We start from the raw sequence: 22,869 nt of genomic DNA, 5'->3' as shown, positions 1-22,869 counted from the left end.
AAACACAGTAACAACACCAAAGAAACCAAATTTGGCATTTTGCTCAGGAGAAAGGAAAGTAATTTAGATTAGTACAGCCAATAGCGTTTGTAAACGGATTATAATTCTTTCAAGGGGATAATTTTTTATTTTTTTTTACATACTATGCTGCATAGAGATTTAGAAGTCAGATCTTCGTTTCTTGCTTAATTTCCTTTATTATCTCTATAAAGCCAAGGAGCCACCATCTCTTTTGTCTCAAAGTTGAGCATTTGTGTAATTTCCGCTCTGGTTTCAGCCGGTCAGGGTCAATGAGCAGTCATGGTCAGACAGCAGGAAGGACAAAGTCCATTTGAAAGACATTTGCACCTCAATGACAAGGACTCAAAGTTTTCTCTATAGAAGCTTTAGTGATGTCCACTAACTACTTGACTTTTGCGTGTTCAGCCCTGTGTAACGTGACCAGAGCCCACCGAACGTGGGTCAGCCATTTCACACCCAACATTATGAGTTTGCTCATTCAAATGAAACTTCAATCAACTATTCATTCATTTACGATTTGAAGCGCTTCACCTCAAAATTGCCAAAAAATCTATTTGATTCGTTCAATAGTAGTCTGGACATGACGAAACATTTTTGCTTTTTGGTATGCCTTGTGCCAAAGAGAATAATTCTGATTGATCCAGAGTGTTAGTTTTGGCTTTAGCCTCCTCTGCCTTTCCTGTGGCAATGTGCAAACTGGCTGTTGGGCTGCTTTTCATGTATAGTTTATACTGGTACCTTTCTTTCACATCTGTGTTATGCTGCGTGGAACACAGCCAGAGGTATGCGAACTTCCTGCGCATGAACTGGTGCTTTTAAAAGTGAATGGGTCTCCTGCGCTCTCCTGATTAAATGACGTGGGTCAGGAACGGAGGCAGTAAATAATATATTAAAGAGAATGCTCGATTGCATCGCCATGGCAACCTCTCCAGCAGTGTCATAATCGCTATAATCTCCCCCTGAGGCTTATCAGTCATTCTGGTCAGTCACCACAAGGGTCGTTTTTCAATTCCTTTCAGGTAGATAGGTAGCCAACTCTGAACTCTAGCGAACAGGCCCCACGTCGACACACAGTGGAGTCCTTTCAGAGCCCTGCCTTATCAGTTGCACTGCTGTACATGACTCCACAGATCTGATCGGTGCGACTGGTGGGAGAGCCTTTTAATCAGGGCTCAAATACACCTCCCATTTAACCTCGTCGAGCTCTGTTACCATGTAAATGTTTTTATACATACAAGATGCTTTTGTGCCGCTGAGATTCGTTGCGGAAAACCGATACATGTGTTTTTAAGTACACAAGATTATGTACGATGTGAGGGCAAAGAGGTTTTGATAATGCATCTTATTACACTGCATTAAAAAAAATGCCATTTGAAACATAATTCCTATATCCATTCTTTACTAGAGTGCTAGTAATTAATCTCTACAATAATAAAATGCAAATAATAAAATTACTAACGGTATAATTGTTGACAGTTAGGACAGTTTTTCTGTACAGTAAACATTTCTGGTAATGTACCGAATCACCACTTGGTATTAAACATCAAATCCCAATCTAAATCCTGAAGCAAAACTAGTAACGATACTGATACCGTACGGAAACGATACCGATACCGATGTTGATACCAATACTATTTCTTAAATGGTATGTGATTTTTCTAAATAATGTTGATTTTTAGGGGAAAAACAAAACAAAGCAATCATTGCACTTACAGAGAAATCATGTAAAGTGAGTGAAGTGAATGAGTGTCTCTGTACGTGTGTGTGGCTGTGCACAAAAGCATCAATATCAAATAAGTAGCTTGTGAGTATCTATATATTGCTACTGCAGTATCTATGTGCCCAGCCCTAACTACCAGTTATTAAAGTATTAGTAGAATGTCTGCTTAATATCTTCTAACACTTTATTTTGATGGTCCCCAGCAGACTGACTCAAGTATGTCAACTTATTCTACTAAATCTAACCTGAAACATAACCTAGTCTCTACTTATGCTCTAATCAGAATTAGTTGACATGAAGTTGCAAAGTTACTTAGAGTCAACAGAAGGAACAATCAAAATAAAGTGTAACCCCACTGCACCAGTGGCACAGGAATGTGATGGCGACAATAAATCTTATCAGCTTTTCTCATGAATATTAATTACAGCACATAGCGTATGCCCGATAGTGTTAACTGATTTGTTGAACACCGGTAAACAGACGTTAGTCAGATACTAGCCTTAGTAAAATTACTGCTCAAATTACCGATTGGCTTGTTTGTTCAGGGAACTGCAGTTGCAACCAGGTTTTAGAAGCTTTGTGTTCTTAAATTGGTCAATTTTTTATAAACATTCCGCAGCCAAGCAAAAAACAAAAATGGGGGGGGGGGGGCAACTTAGAAATGGTCAGTACCAAAGTGTTTATATGCTAGCACACCCACTGTAAACACAGCTAGTAGTCTTAGCGTCCTTACCGGAAAGGTCAGGATCAGCTTTCACTGTGACGGTAAGTCAGGAGTTCCTGCATCTCTGCTGCCCAATTCCCATGATCCTACTCTAATTCCGTCATCACCTTTGGGGTGACATTGACCCATTCCGTGCGCAACAGCCAGGCAAAAATGCTAATTTGACGAGGACAGCGGCCTGTCTCTTCGGACCCATAATATTTTAATCTCCCCAAAGTGGCAAATCAATTGGAAAGTGACCATCTGCCAGGATATGAGTGTCACTGCAGAGGGGTAATGAACAGAGCACGAGTGATAAAGATCACCATCATCGGCCTGCTGTAAGCTCCCTCGTACTCGAGCCAGATGACAAACAGATGAGTCATGTCACCGTGTCACCTAATAAAGAAATATTACCAGACTCGAGAAAACAGCCCACGGAAGAGTCCCTTATGTGCTGCGCTTTTCGTGTATGATAATAGAATCCAGCAGTTTTGGTATTTGCAATAAGGTTGAGGTGAGATCTAAACTGCTTTCAGAGTCTTCCGGGAACAGCCACTGGGGCCAACAGCAAAGAGTTTTAATATTGTTATTCAAGCTTGACACGGCATGCCATCCCGCCGAGAACCGAAAGGATTCCGGACCTCATCATGCTTGCCAAGCCCTGTTAATGTAGTTTGAACTGTGCTTTGTCCTGTCAATGGCTACAGCTGTTTATAAATGAGCTCGCCGTTTCAAAGCCGGCCAGTATTATTACACACTTGCAGTTGACGACGTTGCTTACCGGGAGAGTTTTAAAGGAGGAAAGGGACCCATAATACCCCAAATCAGCTTGCAGCCACTGGAGACGCAGCTTGATACTTGCCATTTTTTGTCGCTTTCTTGCTCCCTGCTAGCCAAATACTAGAGAAATCTACGGAAGGCAAAGACGCCAATGAGGAGACGACTCTTCCTCCCACAGAGCGGTTTCCATAATCCCGCAATATCCTTTATAAGGGCATGTTGTCTTTAGAAGTCAGGGCTCACCAGAGGGAGAACAACAGGGCAATGCAAATATCCTCAACAGGGGAGATGCTCTCAGGCTGAATGAGGAAAAAAAAAAAAAACTGAATCTCGGTAAGCTACGATAAGGATGCAACCTTCGGCATGGGTCCGAGTAAACATTTCTGGTATTCTGTGGCCAAATCTTAGCATTATAACTTTATTAACTAGGAAAATGTCTACAGTGGACTTAAACCTGATATTAATCCAGATATTGAGCTTCAGTGAGATCGCGTACATTGTTTCATAACACGTCCACTCTGACTGGCCACTTCTGTTGTCTTGATGCATCATTGGGCCATTAAAAACACAATACAAAAAAGAACTGGCAGTGTCAGTAGTTTAGCAAAGAGGCGTTAAACATTTTTGTGAGCTATCGGCTCCTGTGCTCATTGGTATTCAACACCACCATTTGCCCCAATTCATCTGCATCCTTCTCTTCCATGGCAACAGCAGGCGGGCTATCAGGAGGATCTTTGATATAGGTACATGCTGCTAAAGAAAAAAAAAAACACTATGTCATTTAGCTTCGGGTTGGACTATAAAACATATCCTGCTGGTTCTTGCATTGATAAGGGAAGTCTTTGTAAAACTGGCTTCAAGCTTGTCGTTATTTGCATGGGGTCCAACCTCCTTTTTTACGTAACTCAACACATATTAAGCTGAGGCCGATTTTTATTTATTTTTTCATCTATTCTACAGACAACTGTAAGCATATGGTAAATGGCGTGAAGCTGTTTTCGTCCTTCCTATTCATTTATTTTTTAAAAAACAGCATGTTTTTTAATGTTTAATTATAAAGACAAAAAAATAAAATAATCCCACAAACAGTACTTGTAAATTGATTTTAAACTTTGCTTTAAAAACCGTATCAAGATTTTTTTTTTTTTCTCAATAACCATTTGAAAGCAATATGAATCCATGGTACACAGACCTTAGCATATGCGTTTTAAATTAACTTTTTTTTTTTTTTTACTTCCAGACAAATTACTTCAATGGCACATTAAAAGTCTACATATTATTTTATTTATTAATTTATTATACAGAATTGTATATATAAAGAAATGAATAGTGCTCACATGAGCTTCCAGTTATATAAGTAGCATAAAAGCCATTTTATTTTACACAGAATGGGTCACCTAATGGCCAGTATGGGCAAATATGTTGAGATGACATGACCAGTCAAATATTATTCACATTGGCCCGGTTTCACAGACAGGGCTTAGACTAAACCAGGATTAGGCCATAGTTCAATTTAAGACATTTAAGTATTTTTCTTATAAAAGTGCTTAGGAAAAAACATTACTGGTGTGCATCTTGAGACAAAACAAAGGCACTGATATATTTTAAGATCAGTCATTGCAAGTTTCTTTCAGTTGAAACAGCTCAGACTTACATTTTAGTCTAGGACTAGGCTTAAGCCTTGTCTGTGAAACTGGGGGTACATCTCAGTCACATTTACTTTTTATTTTACTAAATAAAAATCAGTCACGGATGATAGTGCTTTTTTAATACTGAAAACATTTGCTTTTGCATTATGTACTGTATCCCAATTTATCCAGAAAACTTTTGATGTAAAAAAAAATCTTCAAATAGTCATCAAAAATTATTGACAATACATGTATGCCTTTACAATGACAAAAAAATGCTAGTTATTGAAACATTTTAATGACTGTCCAGTCCAGCCATTAGATAAGAAGCCACTATACATATTTCTGAGGTCTTTGTGTTTTTCAGTGCTGTTAAGTGGCACAAGCGAGACCAACAACCTCCACACTGACTCACACATGTAAATCAACCTTTACACTTAATTAAGCACAATGGGCCACATGAAGGTCATGAATTCTTCCTTTATAGTTGCCTATTGACGAAGCATCAACTGCACTGCCAGTGTCTGGCTTTCACACCCTGCTTCATATCTGAAAACCCTCGAGGGGACACTAAAAATGCAAGGACAACCTGAAATAAAAAGGCCTTTATGACACTTGTGCTGTATGGTTTTGAGTTCACAAGCTATGGGTATTCATTAGCAAGATATACGGGGAGATAATTTCACACCGGAATCTATCAGCTTCTCTTAAATCGCTCACGCTGACAGAAATTAGTGCCTATATGCCTTGTTTGAATTCTCATTTAACTAGAAAAGAAAAACCCTGTGCAAAGGGTTTGCCAACATTTACAGAGAAATGTTGGAATACTCTATTTTTGGGTAACATGCTGCTAATGTTCCATGACAATATGATATCCTAATAAACCTATTTCATCCAGTCAAACACGATTACAATCCACACTGTACCGTATTAAAGACTACTCCTCACCCAGCCCAGTATAACTGAAAATCAAGTGGAAAACTGAGTTACCACATCCATACTGGCTTACAGATGCCTTAGATGTAAAATAGAATGCAGTAAAGTTTTGAAAACCACACATATGGGAAAATAATTACCGATGTTTGTTAAGTGAAGCATCGCTATTAGTATTATATATTAAATATATATATTTGGGATTACAGCAAACCTTTGAGTGGGAAATCCAATCGATTGAAGGCTCCAGAATACCACAAAGAGTTGGGATAGGTTATTTTGATATGAGACAGTAACTACCTAGCAACCACTCAGAACACATTGGAAACTGACATTTTAAAAACACTTCAGAAACCCTAGCAACCTCATAGCAACGACCTGGCATCCATCCATCATAGACGATAATTTGGAATAGGCAGTCAGCGCTCTATCTATAATCATACTCCAATAAAATCTTCTGGTTTTGTATTTTGGTAAGTCATTTTTGTTGTTTTATGTAAAATTGGTCTCTCAGAAAAAGTCAACTGCTTAGCAAAGTGAACTCTGGTTAAGGCTTGAAGCGCCCTGGATAGAGTTTAATACTGTTGTCCTTGAGGTTCACAGAATGTGTTTTAGAAACAGAAGACATCTCCTCCGGTTCGAAATGAATGCCTCCAAAAGACTTTCAAGGCTAAAATCTGTAAATAAAATGAATGTGAGCAAAGACAAAATATTTGCTGTATTGCTTTTCTGACCTAGGCTATAATTCTTTGTGGTATGGACTTCTGGCCCATAAGATGTTGCACTCAACATGCAATCAGGTTGTTTGCCCAAACTGTTTGTCACATGTCTGAAATGTAATATTTGTTCAGCTCTCTTGATACCATTGATACTTATTGCTGCAGGAAACCCATCACACAAGTACTGAGTTACTGTCACATCAGAGGAGAGTTTCATTTTCAGTGTTTTATAAGTTGGTCAAAGTGAAATATTAGGAGAAGGCTCAACTGAAATATCACTACACTCTTATATTGTGTCAATTGGCAAATTTCAAATTAATTGAATTTTGTAGGGTTTCCTCATAGAATCCACACAGAGTCATAGAAAACCTGGAAATATTGGGGTATTATTATTATTATTTATAATGTGGACAATTAAAGTCTTGGGAATTCATTAATCAACTTGCTCTCAAAATATGTATGACATAGTTGGGTCCCACTTTATATTAGGTGGCCTTAACTACTATGTACTTACATGGAAATTAATCATTTGATGCAATGCACTTATTGTGTACAAACATGATTTTACATTGTATGTATACAGTATTTAAAAATACAGTATTTAATATAAAGTGTGACCCATAGTGGATACTTAAATGAAATGTAAGAATTCAATGAAGTCTCCTGAGCTATAAAAGTTGAGTATTTTCCTCTGGGTTGATAAATATGATCACTTTCAAACACTGAATGGCCCAAGAACGCACTATAGTCTCTGTTTTACAAAGTGCATGGGAATTGGCTTTAGTCAATATTACTTTAAATGTATGAATGTGAGGTTCTGAACTTTTGGACCACTTTTCAGTACAATCACAGGCACCCAGACACTTCAGCACATAACAGTCCCCGCTGTAGTCCGGCTGAAAGGATGAGTGTGTTTGAAAACGTGTCTGAGGCTGTCTGAAAAATATCAGAATGTAGTCAGTCACTCAGACTGCAGAGACGAGGCGCAGATGGCCCTGAATGCTTGAGGTGCTACAGCAAAAAAAAAAAAAAAACTAACTGAACAAAAGACTGAACATGAGCTATTTCCAATGTATTATATATACACTAGTGTGGAATGCTGTGTAAACTGGGGAGATTTTCCACATTAAAATGTCAAATTCAATACTTATTATTTTAGGAAAGAGTTTATCAATCATGAGGACATAGACCAGATTCAAGGTGTTTCTTCTAAGACGTTGTTTGAAACACTGAAATGGAATTTGAGGACCAATTTTAGGATTTAATCAAAACCAAACAGAACCTCATAGCATCATTTGGAATGTAAGTAAAAACATTGCATTGAAATCCTTGGTCTTAAGCTGTCGCCTTCAGTGATTCAGTCATTTGAGTGTTTAGGAAAAAAATGCAACATTACATCTAATAAATAAGTCTAATAAATGGGCGAATTTCGCATAGTAATGGACATTATTGCACAAACACACACACAAAAAGGTCAATGAAAGGCTGCCTTTTCCATTTTGAAAATATGATTTTAAAATCGTTTTTTTTTTGTGATTATTAGCTTGTGCTCAAGGTCGTATAATTTATTTATAATGAATTAATCACTTCTTTGTTTATTTTTAAAAGGATGATGATTATGACAGTATTTTTTTTTAATAATCATTTAATTAATACAGGATAGTTGTGATGGTAACAGGGTTGATAACCTGTGCACATGACTTAAATTCGTCATTTTAAATGTATTTGATGTCAATTTATTAAATTTATATTAATTGACTTTTTTATGTACCTTTTATGATTATGTTTAATCACTTGAAATCACTTTAAAGTGAATTGCCATTGTGAATAATATCTTATCTTAAATAAACTTGCCTTTCCTTCCTTAAAATTGAAACGGCTAGTCAGTCACTCATAGTTAAAGTTATTATTTACACATATGATACTAAGGAACACAAAAGGTACTCATTTCACAGAATCTCTCAAATGTCAGTGTCGACCTTCTGCAAAGGGCTCAATACCAAAGCACAAAATAAAACTCAGCTTTCCAACCTTTAGATTAATCTTGTTCTTGGGAATGTTTCTTTTTCTGGGTGTCTATCTCAAAGCATTTTTTAAACTATAACAGGATACAGTTCATTTAGTAGGACTAGCGAGAACAAACCTCCCAGTGAGTAACAGAATCTGCTGCACATTTTCAGCCATCGATCTTTGAGATGACATCACTGATACACCCTCTTCTGAAGAACGACTGCAACATCTGCTGTGACGGCCACACAAATAGGAACTGTCCTAATTTAACCAAGGAATGCTAAGATAGTCTTGTATTTCTCAATTTTAAAATTAAACATTTCCAAAGCCACACTTGATTAGTTCAACCAAAAATGAAAAACATACTCGTACTCATGTCATTCCAAACTATTATGACAACAGTGCTAGCTAGATTACTTACACATGGTAGTCCATAACTGATTAAAATTTACATGATGAAAATTGTAGTCAGTAACATAATCTGGATTACAGATATTGTAGTCTGACTATGTTTTGATTACTTTTAGGTTACTTTTGACTAGTGCTGACTAATCGCAATTAATCACATCCAAAATAAAAGTTTTTGTTTACATAAAATATATGTGTGTACTTTGTATATTTATTATGCATGTATAAATATACACACATACAGTATATATTTTGTAAATAACAAAATATGTTTACTATATTTACTATATAAACATAACATATTTTTCTGAAATATATGCATGCATGTGTGTGTATACAGCTACAGTAAGTGAAATCGAGACCGTAGGCTAAACAAGTTAACGTGGGAAAGCAAATAGTTTATGTGATTGGCGTCGCCACGCTACCGCCATCTTGATTTTAGTCATCTAGATCAGTGATGATGATCAGAGATTCGGGAGTAAAACAGAAGAAAGAAGATGAGTAACAGTGATGCATCTTTTCATCTTTGAACGTCTCAGAGGCGAATCCACAACATCATCTCTCGGTTCCATCCATCAGTCTGATTGAATCTTTCAGGCTCGAAAACAAAAACAAGAGAAGTGAAACAAAGATGGTTATAATAGAGGCCTGTATCTCCTTCCGATATCACCCCCACAAGATCTCTTAAACAACCGCAGCACAGAGAGCCCGTCCCAAACACCCGAGAGGCAAATCATAAATATTCCAGAGCACAATTCTGTTTAGATTTGATATGTGCTTTAACAAGAAGATAAGGTGTAAGGTCTGATTTCAGTGGGTCTGCTGTGACCTCCTGCTGCTGTACCCATCATTTCACCAACCAGCTTGACACCAAACAAGATAAAAGAGAGCCAGAGACACAGACACAACACGCACAGACTCATGTGGGTTACATCCACTGAAAACCTGCAAACACTCAGAAACCTGTAATAAGAGCTGGTCTTCATCACTCTCAATTTAAACAATGCATAGTTGTCTTCTCAGCTGAAACTGTCCCTGAAAGAGTAGGAATTTCTCTCTAATGCCATCAGTGTTGAGGAAGCAACTTTGAAGCTGTAGCTTGCCAAGCTGCAAATAATTTGGCTTCAACTTACAGTCAAGCTTCTCCTGAAAAAGTAGTTAGCGAGCACTAACACAAGGTAACTCACTACACTGAAACTGCTTAAGCGGGCAAAATTGTATTAAATTGAATTTATATTCACTGAAAAAAAAGCAGTAATTGCAATTGTTGCGTCAAGGATCTGCCTCTACTTGATGTTAATATCCTGTAAAGTGTACTTTTGTTGCGGCAAACTAATTTAATATGATTGACTTAAATTAGATGTCACCACATGAAGCACATTTAAGGGTTACCCGAAAAACACTGAGAAAAAGTTAAAGAAAATAAATGTGTTGTTCGTCTAAAATTTCTACTTAAATGCTTTTTTTTTGTTTTTGTTTTGTTTTTGACTAAAACTTTTAATGAATTTGGATGGATGGAAGATGGATGGGTGGATGGAGAGAGGGAGAGAGAGAGAGAGATCTTCTATCATAGTAGTAGTATTTTGACAAAAACAGACCAAAGAATAATTTGAGGTTTACAATAACAGCTTTAAAAACATTTTATAACCCAGCTGTTCAAGCCCAGTACTCATAATGGGGAAACAGCTGAGCTACCATTGCACTACTCAAAAATGTAGTTAAGTTTGTTTTGTTGCCATTTTTAGTTAGTTGTTCCCCGACTGAATGCCACAACAAGAATTTCAGTCTCTTAAAAACAAATGTCTGTTCAATGCTAATCTGCTTTATGCAGCTGATTAGGGCTAAATGCAAAACAATGCAAATGAATTAGCAACAGGAATGAGTTTCAATCACTTTCTCATCGGATCACCCACACCCAGAAGTCTATTATCCCGAAACCATGCTGCAAGCTACACAACAAACACATTAGACACCAATATCACAATATTTTGTATCATCCAGACCACGCGGGAAGAGCAGGAAACACAGTAGCGAGTAACGTGTGACTGGACCTGTTTGATTTTTGCATGACAACCACCAATCAGGAGGCAGCTGTTATGAGGCTTAATCCATTAAAACCAGTGTCTCCTCCCGGTTAAATCCTAATGAGGATTTAAAAAGCTCGGCTGCAGGGGGCCGTCGGACAACAGACACACCTTGCTGAGCGGTCACGCTATTCTCCTTTCTTATCATACAGATCAGGAGGAGGGCTGATGAAAGACAGTGAAGACGAATGCAGGCGTATTGACCCCCCGGCAGCTCGGCATTATGGGAAGTCTGATCCCTCAGTCTGATAGAAAACCTCTGGGTAAGAGGAAAAACAAAAAGCAGGAGACAAGAAGAAGAAAGACACAAAGAGAGCCATGTAGTCTGAGGTATAAAACCCAAAACAAAGGAATCAGAGATCTGGATCCAAGATCTTAATAAAGAAGCTAAACACGGGCGAATTCAGATATATTGATATTGAAGGAACGTCGATATGAACAAAAAGCCACAGGGCTGAGGCTGAGGGGAATTGGCTTTAGCCGCTCAAAGATAATCAGTTTCGCTAGTTTAAATTTTACCTTACAAATTGTAACTGCACAGATGGGATTTTGAGGCATGTGAAAGACTTGTCCACACTTGTCCGTCTCTAAAGAGAATGGTACATTTTCACAGCAGGATCCACGTCATTTAATCAGACCCTCCGGTATGAAACAAATCTGAGATGAATCTTGCACATTAGCATTCCCTGCTAAAAAAAATGATTCCAGCCCAAGTTGGTCTGCAAGCCTGACCGAGCTCGTTAGGCTGGTCTATTTTGATGATTAAGAAGAAGGTTTCAGGCAATTCTCAACTGGTCAGGCTTGGTAATCATCTAAAACCGGCAAATTACTTTAGGTTAGTTTATTTACTTGTAATTATTTAAAAAAAAATGTATTCAGCAGTGTTAGCATTAACATAATGGATCTCAATATCAAAGAAAATAATCAGAAAATAACTAAGTTAGATTATTTTGTTTCATCCACATTCCACTGAAAAACACATAAAATCACATATTTTTCCCTAAAATACTTGCCTGACACATCAGGTGACAAATGCGCAACCCCGTCAATCAAAGAAACCGGAAAGATACGCTCTAATTCTGTCTGTGTGTGAGTTCAGAGAGACCAGCAGCCCAGAGACATGCGGAAAAGGACAGAATATGAGAGAGAGAGACATGTGGGAGCGAGAAAGACCGTGAGAGAGACATCTAGACGAAAACAGTAACAGAAAATGTAAGAAACAACAACTCAACAAACCTTGATATGAGCAGCCCTCCCCAAACAAACAACCAAGACAACCAGCCCAACCTAAAGTAAGCAGTAGGGTTTATCCTGTCTTCCTCATGATACAACACAAAATTTATATTTGTGAACTGACACAAGCACACACACACAGCTATATATAGAGCTGCCATTTTAGACGTCCATGTGACATATTTTTACTGTTAATCAGCAGACATTCAACCGAGGTGTTTAAAGAGTTGAGATAGACAGCTCATTTCAGTCAGAGAGACAGATGGCTCATTTCTGACAGAAAGACAGACGGCTTGTTTCAGACAGAGAGACAGACAGCTCATTTCAGTCAGAGTTTGAAGGCAAGAGGGACAGCAGCTGTCCAAATAAGGGGCCCATTTGAGATAGAAAATATCATTTTTAGGTTACACTTATATAGGGAGGAGTGTTAACCTTTGGGAGATGATCCCAATGTAACAAGGGGTTGAAGGATTGTGGTGGGCGATATAACCAAAATTATATATCATGGTTTGAGTACTTTTATAACACGGATCCTGTGTATTAAATTATATTATATATACCGTCTTTTCCTAAAAATTCAACCAGAAATAATTTATGTAACACATGTAACCACTAGTTCAAAGAACAGCTTCATTGCAAACATTACAAAACAAAAGAATCAAAACAGTAAAATATTACAATGCTTCTGTTAAATTACACACATATATATATATATATTGTTGTTGACTTCTACAGTAAGTAAAAAGACTTTCCTCTGAAATATCCTTACTGATGCCAGAAACACTCTTGTTGAAATCACTTGTGTCACCTGTGTCACCTGTGTCTGGTTTACAAATTACATATTTAACTTGTGTTTTTGTTTTGAGAATCCAACAATACTTACTAGCAATACTTAAGAAATTGAGCATGTGTAGCTAGAAGCATGCACTATGTTCAGGACTGTATCTTTCTAAAGATCTATCGGCAGAGGAAAGAAAACTACAAAGAATTTTACATTATTAATATGCAAGACTGTGGGTCATTCTCAGTGTTATTGGAGTATCGTTATGCATATTGTATATTAAATACAGTGTTTTCAGGCCATGCTTCTGTTAAATTACATATATATTGAATACATGTAATTACACATACTGTATATAGATAAGAGTTGGCAGATTTCGACTATCATGTGGTTCGGCTCTAACTTATGGTCAGAGTTTTCATCCCAAATGGCAGGATTTTACATTTTCATATGCTTTGGAGACATGCAAATCACTGACCTACAGTCCCGTATTTATGCAAATCCTGTTTCAAATCTGAAAATCAATAGGCATGACCTTTAAATATCTATAAAGTTTGACCAAATATCCAGTTCTGAGTTAAAAACCACAGCTGAAATGGAGGCAGCATAGGTCAAGATTGCAATTGAGTTCCACAGCAAAAGAACATCAAGAAAGGAAACTATTCACTTGACGGAAAACTGGGTTATGTATTTGCCTAATAACGGAGGCAGGTGAAAGTTATCTTCGTAAAGCAAAAGTTCAACCTTTTAATTCTGTTTTGTCAAAAGGCTATAGCCGCCAAGAATGCTGTTAATTCTGAGATGTGTGATTTGGCTGTCTGGAAGTCGCACAGAAGCTGTTCTGATTTGAATTAAGATGGAGATTAAGTATTTTTATGAATACAGGCGGATGGCCGCCGGTCGAGGCCACATTTCCCTGCTATTCGTTTTGAATGAGCCCAAGACAGCAGGACATGAACGGATATTATTCAGTCCTTTCCATAATTAAAAAAAGAACGGCTCATATTACACACAATCCTTACCGACAAATTGGCCAGACATATAAAGCAAAGCTTTCTTTTAAAACTACTTAGCCCTATAATCCAGTGACAGTGCGTTCAAAGAAAAACTGTAATTGCTGGTAAATAATGACGTTAATTTATCAGAAAATAAACCTGCGCCCTATTACTGTACATGAATGAGTCGATATGAGTGCTGTTGACTTCTATAGTAAGTAATCCCATGCACTAAAAAAAGACTTTCCTCTGAAATATCCTTACTGAGGCCAGAAACACGCTCAGTCATAAATGCCTGGTCAATGCAGATGCAGTATTTGTATTGAGAATGCAACAATACTTAATAACAATACTGAAAAATTTGAGCATGTGTAGCTAGAAGCATGCACTATGTTCAGGACTGTATGCTTTCTAAAGATCTATCGGCAGAGGGAAAAAAACTACAAAGAATTTTACATTATTAATATGCAAGAGTGTGGGTCATTCTCAGTGTTATTGAAGTATCGTTATGCATACTATATATTAAACACAGTATTTTCAAGCCATCTATCCCACAGTGTTGTGACAGTTTTTTTGTTTTAGCTTTTAAAGTTTATCATAAAATGACTCGCTCTTGCGAAGCAGTAAGATCGCTCCGATTATCAAATAAGCATTAGGGGCTCAGACTAATATAGCATTCAGCATATACAGCCCTGATTTATTTCTATAAGAGCACAATGCCACATTTCATGGCATTCGATGGCAGACATACTATCAATAAAACGGCTCCACAATACTTCATCACTGCTTTGCATTTCAGCTTCATAAAATACCAGAAAATGCAGTTTGAGAAGATGCACAGAATACAAATGAGTTACATCCAAACTTATAGACAGCATTCGGCCCACGAAATGAAATCAGAAAGATGAGATCTGAAGTTTCTAGGATATACTCGAGAGAAACAGGGAACAAACCCTCAAGCAATCAATCTTTCAAAGTTTCTGCACAAGTGAAAACTTCCAGCCATGGCTATGGCAGTAACCCATTTAATTCAATTATAAAAATGCATTAAAAAGATATTACGGCAGGGACAGAGTGTAATGAGGCGTGTTTACTTGAGGATATTGTTTATAATGAGCAGTTGTAGGGTTTAGGCCTATAGTTAGAACAGGACATGAGAGTAAACAGACGGCGATGAGATGAGGGAAAACTCGGAAACACTGTATGGTCTTTCTTTTAATTTAACCAGAAAGAAAACGAAGGCAAGCTCTGTGTTAATGCACACAGCTTCCTAAGAACCTCAGGCTATCTGTCTTGAAGCAAACAGCCATTATTTATCTCAGCTCCCAGAAATGTTGTCTGCTTTAAACGTCCACAACATAAAAACAACAGCTAAACTCAAGAACAGTGTGATTCCGACGATGTTACGACAGATTTGTGATATTTCGAAAATAAAAAAAAAGTCTTACCGTCAGAACTCTGTACAACCGTCAAGACGAACACCAGGCCGCAGAGGACCAAAGACTTCCATTCTGAACATCCCATCCTGGCTCTGACTGGACTCTCTGCTTTCCACATGTCTGGGTCGAAATCACTGTAGTCACAATGATCCGGTGAAGCCACTCTGAGAGATAACCATCATTGACCTCCGAGCCTGCAAGAAAATCACAATAGACTGTCAGTGTTTGGCTGTCGATGAAGAACTCCTCAGGCATATATCCTTTAAACTGCTGCAGTCTCGCTCGCCTCAGTTCCTCCACAGGATTTAGTTTTTTCCAGGAGCAAATTCACACAGAATTCATCCCAGGAGTAGAAACCCTCTATTGGAAGATGACTGAGACCTGAAACAGCACCTCCCGCATTACAAACAAGCCATTTACCTCAAAGCCCGTCTTTACCGTTTATCTGATTCTCCTCTCCCAAACCTGTTCCGCTACCATCCCTTTCTGAGAGGAAACAGGTTTTTCGTCCACTTACACTACCGGTGCATATTCTCCAGCCAAAGAGGACTATGTCATGTACAGTATCTCATCCTTTAAATGTTTTCCTTCTCTGCATGTTTACACCCTCCACCAGCCTCCCATAAAACACACTCACAGCCTCATGGGAAACATCGTCACTCCAGTAACGAGCCACTTAGGAGCCCATTAAAAACAATGTGTGCACCCCCCTAGGTTGCTTAAAGATACACTAAATATATCACACCACCCTTTAATACTTCATCGCATTACAGGGTATTTCCTAATGTCTGGTCAATGAAAGTACTGGAATTTTTGTTTCTTGTATTGTCATATATATGGTTATGAGGTAAGAAATGTGATTAAAACATCAGGAGTCTGTTTACATTAACACAAAGGAGAGGGGTTCACAGTAATAGTTCATTTCTGTATGACCAGACAAAGAATGTCTGAATGCTAATGCATTGTCTTAAACTTATCAAGGTTATGGCCTTCTGTATCATTAGCATTCAAGGGTCAACAATGCGGCTATAAATAGTTTAGTCACGTTGTTGATTTATGTGACAGTGTAGATTTGTTATACTTGACAAATCTTGTCAAGCGTGAAAAAAACAAAAAAACAACAACAACAAATTATGAATAGTAAGTAGAACTTGTCAACTGAAGGACTTCTCAAAGTGAGACTTGATCACTCCAAAGATGCCACTTCATCTTCATTCATCTTTTCAAAGAACAGTTCACTACTATTTAATTGATGTGATTAATTGATTAATTTTTCTTTTATTCCATCCATCCATCCATCCATCCATCCATCCATCCATTCAATCATTCATTCTTCCATCCGTCCATCCGTCCATCCATCCATCCATCCATCCATCCATTCATTCATTCATTCATTCATTCATTCATTCATTCATTCATCCATCTATCCATCCATCCATCCAATCAATCATTCGTCCGTCCATCCGTCCGTCCGTTCGTTCGTTAGTTCGTTCGTCCGTCCATCTGTCCATCCGTCTGTCTGTCTGTCCGTTCGTACATCCATCCAATCATTCATTCGTCCATCCATCCGTCCGTCCGTCCGTTCGTTCGTCCGTCCATCTGTCCATCCGTCTGTCTGTCTGTCCGTTCGTACATCCATCCAATCATTCATTCGTCCATCCATCCGTCCGTCCGTCCGTTCGTTCGTCCGTCCATCTGTCCATCCGTCTGTCTGTCTGTCCGTTCGTACATCCATCCAATCATTCATTCGTCCATCCATCCGTCCGTCCGTCCGTTCGTTCGTCCGTCCATCTGTCCATCCGTCTGTCTGTCTGTCCGTTCGTACATCCATCCAATCAATCATTCGTCCGTCCATCCGTCCGTCCGTCCGTTCGTTCGTTCGTCCGTCCATCTGTCCATCCGTCTGTCTGTCTGTCCGTTCGTACATCCATCCAATCATTCATTCGTCCATCCATCCTTCCGTCCGTTCGTTCGTCCTTCCGTCCGTCCATCTGTTCATCCGTCTGTCCCTTCGTCCATCCATCCATTCATTCATTCATTCATTCGTTCATTGAATCATCCATCCATCCATTCATTCATTCAATTGTCCACCCATCCATCCATCCATCCATTCATTCATTCATTCATTCATTCATTCATTCAATCAATCAATCATTCAATCATTCATTCATTCATTCATTCATTCATTCAATCATTCATTAATTAATTTTTTTTGTCCTCCAAAACAAAATATGTATTCACTGCTATAAAGTAACAGGACTGTTTTTGAATAGTAAGCAGATTATTGTTGTTGATCCCTAAACAAAATTATTTCTGAATTTAGACTTAAAGAATAGTTGACCCCAAGATGGAATTTGTGTCATCATTTAATCACCCTCATGTTTTCCCTAAGCTATATATGACTTTCTTACGTCTGTGGAATAAAAGCAAACAAACCAAAAAAAAAATAAAAATTATATTTATATATATATTGAGATTTTTTTTTTTTTCTTTTTGACAATAGATGTCACTGGTGATCAAAACAGTTTGGTTGCCCACATTCTTCCAAATATCTTGTTTTGTGTAAATTATGACATTTTTGGGTTAACTGTCTTTTAAATATATATATATATATATATATATATATATATATATATATATATATATATATATATATATATATATATATAATTTCTATGACTGGCAATAAATTCAATTGAAATGCCTATACTAAACTACAAAATATGTACCATCATCATATTAAAAATAATATAAAAAGTTTTTGAATTCATATATTTAAGCTGACACAAAACTTAATAGATGATTTTTTGCGTTTGGTTTACATTAAATCTTTCCATTTAATGGGAATACTGCAACAGTGGGCGTAGCATCATTAGCGTTAGCTTTAGCGAAACAACAGCACAATACAGCAGAGCCTCCCAGCCTACTTAGGTTCTGTTTTTTTTTTTTTTTAGGGTTCCTTTTTTTACCTTAAAATCATCTGTTCTGAGTATTTCGGAGGTAAAAAAAAAAAAAAAAAAAAAGACTAGCGAAGCCGGTTTGGTGGCGGCTCACAGCAAGTTAGCTGTGAAGAAAAATAAATGTATAAAGGATGAGGGTTGCTCCCTACATAGTCGAGGGGTGTTCGACTAAATCAATGACAACAGCGCCGTACTTTCATATCTCCGTCTCACGCTGTGAGCGGTTAACATGCTGATCAGTCTCCAGAAGCGGAGCCATGGACGAAGGCGGCCCGCCTGACTCCCGCGCTCCTCATTAAACGTGTTGAGGTCTCTCCCCTCTGCGGGAGGCCTTATCTCCCTAAGCTGCAGCAAAGACCGCCGATCAACACCTGTTAAGTGCTTCAAACATATACTGCCGTTCCAACGCCAACGCGGCACAGCGGGGGCAGCCTGTTGTCGCTGTTCTGTGTGTTTTGTGTTTGCAAATAAAATTAAAAACTCTAATCATGACAAATTAAGACAGCAACCATTCATCTTCAAAGGATTCCGGCAAGGATGTTTGATACCGGTACTTGCTTTGATTACGGCCTGCCGTTTTACGCCGAAAGCTTCGCCGAATTGTGCAGCTTTACATACAAACAAACAAAGCTACATCAGGGCTGTGATCGATGGAGAGGTCCAGACCCAGAAGGCTTTTTCACAGCTGTGTACATCTGCTCCAACAGACCTGCAACACTCAGGGTTCCCCAACAAAACAGTTGCGTAAAATAAAAAGAGGAACTTTGAAAGAACATTCCACTTCTCTGGGTGAGAAGAGAGCCGTTCAAATCAGAGTTGAAAGGCCAGTTTGAGATGTTAATGCCAAAACAGAGAAACAAAGGGCAGATGTGTAATTATGCGGCCGCCTTTCTCCCAAGCGGGAGTGAGACCCACCAGAGAATAGAGGAGGAGTCATCCATTCAGAGGGGTGGGTGCAGGAATAATGCACAAGAGGCAAGGCCGAGGGGGGCGGAGGGGGGTTTACAAACTTTACAATGTGAGATTGACAGCTTGCAAGTCTCGCTTGACCTCTGAATTAACCCCCAAGCTTTCAATGAACTACAAAAAGAGCCATGAGATTGATGGTCAAAGAATATGACAAGTGTATAAAAAATGGACCCATAAACAGGGACACGCATTCGCACAATGGAACTCGAACACACCAGCGTCGGGACAAAGCACACAAGCTGACAAGCTAAATATTCATAAACGGCAAAGCATGAAACATATCTTTTCCTTTAAGTAAATTTTTTTGTACCATTTTAAACATTCCATCAGACTGGTAATATAATTAACAAACTGCAATCCGATATTTCAAGCTAAATCTTGGGAAATTGTTATGTTGGCATAGACTTTACGCCTTCAGAAAATATATCAGAAGAGTTGAAAGTAAGGCTGCTTGTTGTTCTTGTAATAACGTAAGAAAGTGAAAAAAGAAGAGACTCTACCTCCGTAAAGAGTTTACTTTTCTCTAAAAAATTATGATGAAATCAGACAGTATTTGTGTTATTTATATAATAGATGTTTTAAAAAGAGAACAACATTCAGGTAACAGGGTTGACACGTAACCTGGAGACACTACCTCAAGACTTCACGAATAATACTGAGAAATAAAATATTTGGAAAATTTAGATGTTTGAAGCACTTTTTGGAAAGGCCAAAAATATACAACAATAGAAGACTTACTGGCTTTTTCTCAATGTATTTATAAAAGTGTCTAGTAAAACGTTATTTTTGAAAGAGGGACACATGTCACCAGTTTTCCAGACCCATAATGCACCATTAGCAACATGAAAATCCCCCTTTGACGAGTTTGTTTTCGATGTTTTAGTATTTGTGCTAGAATATCAGGTCAGTGATCAGATGACAGTGTCCCATCGAGGCAGAAACGCTAGAGGAAATCAATCAGCGGTCCAGGGGTGGGCCAGTTAATGCACAGCCACACATGAGTCATTCTGAACACATCCTGTTTGACTCCACTGTCATGCATTCACCTTTGCCATCTGGACCTGCCGGTTGTGTACATTTTAAAACCAGAGGACAAACATCATGATATCGGGGTGACGGATGTATTAAGGTCAGGTGGACGACAATGTCAAACATTAAATGAGCAAATGACAAAAAACTCAAAATGCTGCTGTACACGCAGTGAATTAGAAATCGCATGACAAGCTAAATGTAGAGGACAGGAAAAGCAAATCAAATGTGGAACACAAACAGAGGAATTTTGCATTGTTTTTGAAGCTTTCATTGCAACTGGATGAAATGACCAGTGTAAAGGCTAAAGGCGACATTAACGATCCAGAATCAAATCAGATTTGAATCAGAATAGAAACCAATATCATTCAGTTCCTATTCCTGCGTTCCTCTAGCACAGCTGGCTTTTAACCCAGAGCTGCAAATGTATCATCTTAACCGGCCCTTTAGCTCTGTGTTTAAGACCTGGAAAAGATACATGAAACCCTGTGTGACAAAACTGTCTCATGACCATGTCTAATCTGAATAACTGCTTTAATGAAAGTACATAGACACGGTATAAAGGAATACATAATGCTTTGAGTGCTGGTAAAATACTGTAATCACTCTCTGTGAATGAAATCGCACTCTTTTTGACTTCTTTTCATCCTTCTCTCAAAGAGGATGCTAAGGATCCATTAATCAGAGAAATCAAGGTCTCTATCAAGCCGCCACACATGCAAGAAACAAGAACACAACTAAAAACCAGAGCAGAACCAAAACCCTCATTACAAACTGGAGAAGTTGCTGGAAATAGACTGAACAGAACCTTTTGAGTAGAGATTACCAAATACCACATCCATACCCCTATACAGGAAAGGGGTAGTTTACTCATCTATTCATTATTCTGATACACAGCTTTCTAATTCTGACAGTAAATGACATGCACACCGGCATAATAACGTGCAGAACGTATCAGAAATCCTATTAAAATGGCACGGTGTCTCTCAGAGGCGATTATAATGGGTCTCGACTGCTATGAGTAAGTTAGTTTTAATACGGCCTTCACATATTGTTAACAGTAATTTTGATGTTTTAGTGCACAAGGAGTGGATTATCTGAAAATGAAATTTAAAAAATGTCATTTCCATTAACTGATAGCGCCAAATTCCCCCTTTCAGGTTCCTGACGATAAGGAGGATTCAGTCCCATCGTGTTTTCTCGAGATGCCTCCGTTTTAACGGTAATAGAGTGACATTAATATGGGGAGACGTATAAGAAGGTCAAAAAAATTCTGAGGACCACCATTATACAGGTATCTTACACGGTTAGCACCTGCCAATCAGAAGAAAGAAGTCCTTGACACTCCATGTTTCCCCTTCAGCTGGGATACGGGAGGGAAACGCACTTTCTTTGGCACTGAGCACTTCACACGGATACAGTACACTTTGGAGTTCCATGCATTTTTTTAAAGCATTAGCAGCACAAATTTTAGTAACAGGACAACAAAACTGGCAGTAAAAAAAGCATATTGGTAACACTTTATTTTAGGGTCTCTTAACTAGTTGTGCATGCATATTACTAGAATCTTAGCCATTTATTAGTACTAATTAAAGCGCATGTTATTCTAAATAACCTTATTCTAAATCCCTAATCAATACCTAAACTTAAGTAGCAAATTAGGACTTTATTGAGGGAAAAGTCATAGTTAATAGTGAGTTAGTGTTCCCTATTCTAAAGTGTTACCAGCATATTCAATATTTAGTTTGACTCTTTTAACTGACTATTCCTTTTCTAGCCCTAGTCTGTACCCTATTCGTGAAATAGGTACTTTACTGTGTTTTTGCATCAGTCGGACACAACAAGGAGAGCAAACAGGGCCACAACATCTGTCTTCATGCCACAAAAAGAGAGCTGCCCAATGTAAGAGGTCATAAAATATCAGGAGAGACTGGATAGAAGGTCTCTGCTACTCTCACAGGCTCATCATATCAGTTTCAACAAAATGCATCAATTTTTAATTCCTGCAAAAGCAATGAAAGCACTGTTGCTGTCAAAATGGTGCGAATGCATGGGTGAAAATGCATCCATGTGTGTGCCTGTGTGTGTGTGTGTGTGTGTGTGTGTGTGTGTATACACAGAGGGAGAGTCACAAACACGGTCTGTCATTTAGCATGATCTGTTCAGATACATCCAAATGCCTGACTTCACCAAAGAGCTCTCTTCTTGTTTTATAGATAGATAGATAGATGATAGATAGATAGATAGATAGATAGATAGATAGATAGATAGATAGATAGATGATAGATAGATAGATAGATAGATAGATAGATAGATAGATAGATAGATAGATAGATAGATAGATAGATAGATAGATAGATAGATAGATAGATAGATAGATAGAAAAATACAAATGTGTTTCATATGCAGAACAAGGTATTACATTTTGATAAAATATTACAAAGACAAACTTTT

At 38.1% G+C, this 22,869-nt stretch overlaps 1 protein-coding gene across 1 annotated transcript in view; it reads right to left on the bottom strand.

The window, feature by feature from the left end:
• The window catches only part of LOC306855279 (adhesion G protein-coupled receptor L2-like), a 100,232-nt gene that overhangs the window by 63,668 nt on the left and 13,695 nt on the right, over window positions 1–22,869 (bottom strand). The window contains exon 2 of the mRNA XM_079393849.1: window positions 15,467–15,651. Within this exon, the coding sequence (XP_079249975.1) occupies window positions 15,467–15,575 (109 nt within the window). The 5' untranslated portion in view covers window positions 15,576–15,651. The remainder of the gene's footprint in view (window positions 1–15,466; window positions 15,652–22,869) is intronic.

The sequence above is a fragment of the Barbus barbus genome (assembly GCF_936440315.1).
Source record: "Barbus barbus genome assembly, chromosome: 35".
Taxonomy (NCBI): Eukaryota; Metazoa; Chordata; class Actinopteri; order Cypriniformes; family Cyprinidae; genus Barbus; species Barbus barbus.
The sequence above is the reverse complement of the archived record's forward strand: the minus strand, read 5'-3'. Positions and strand labels throughout refer to the sequence as shown.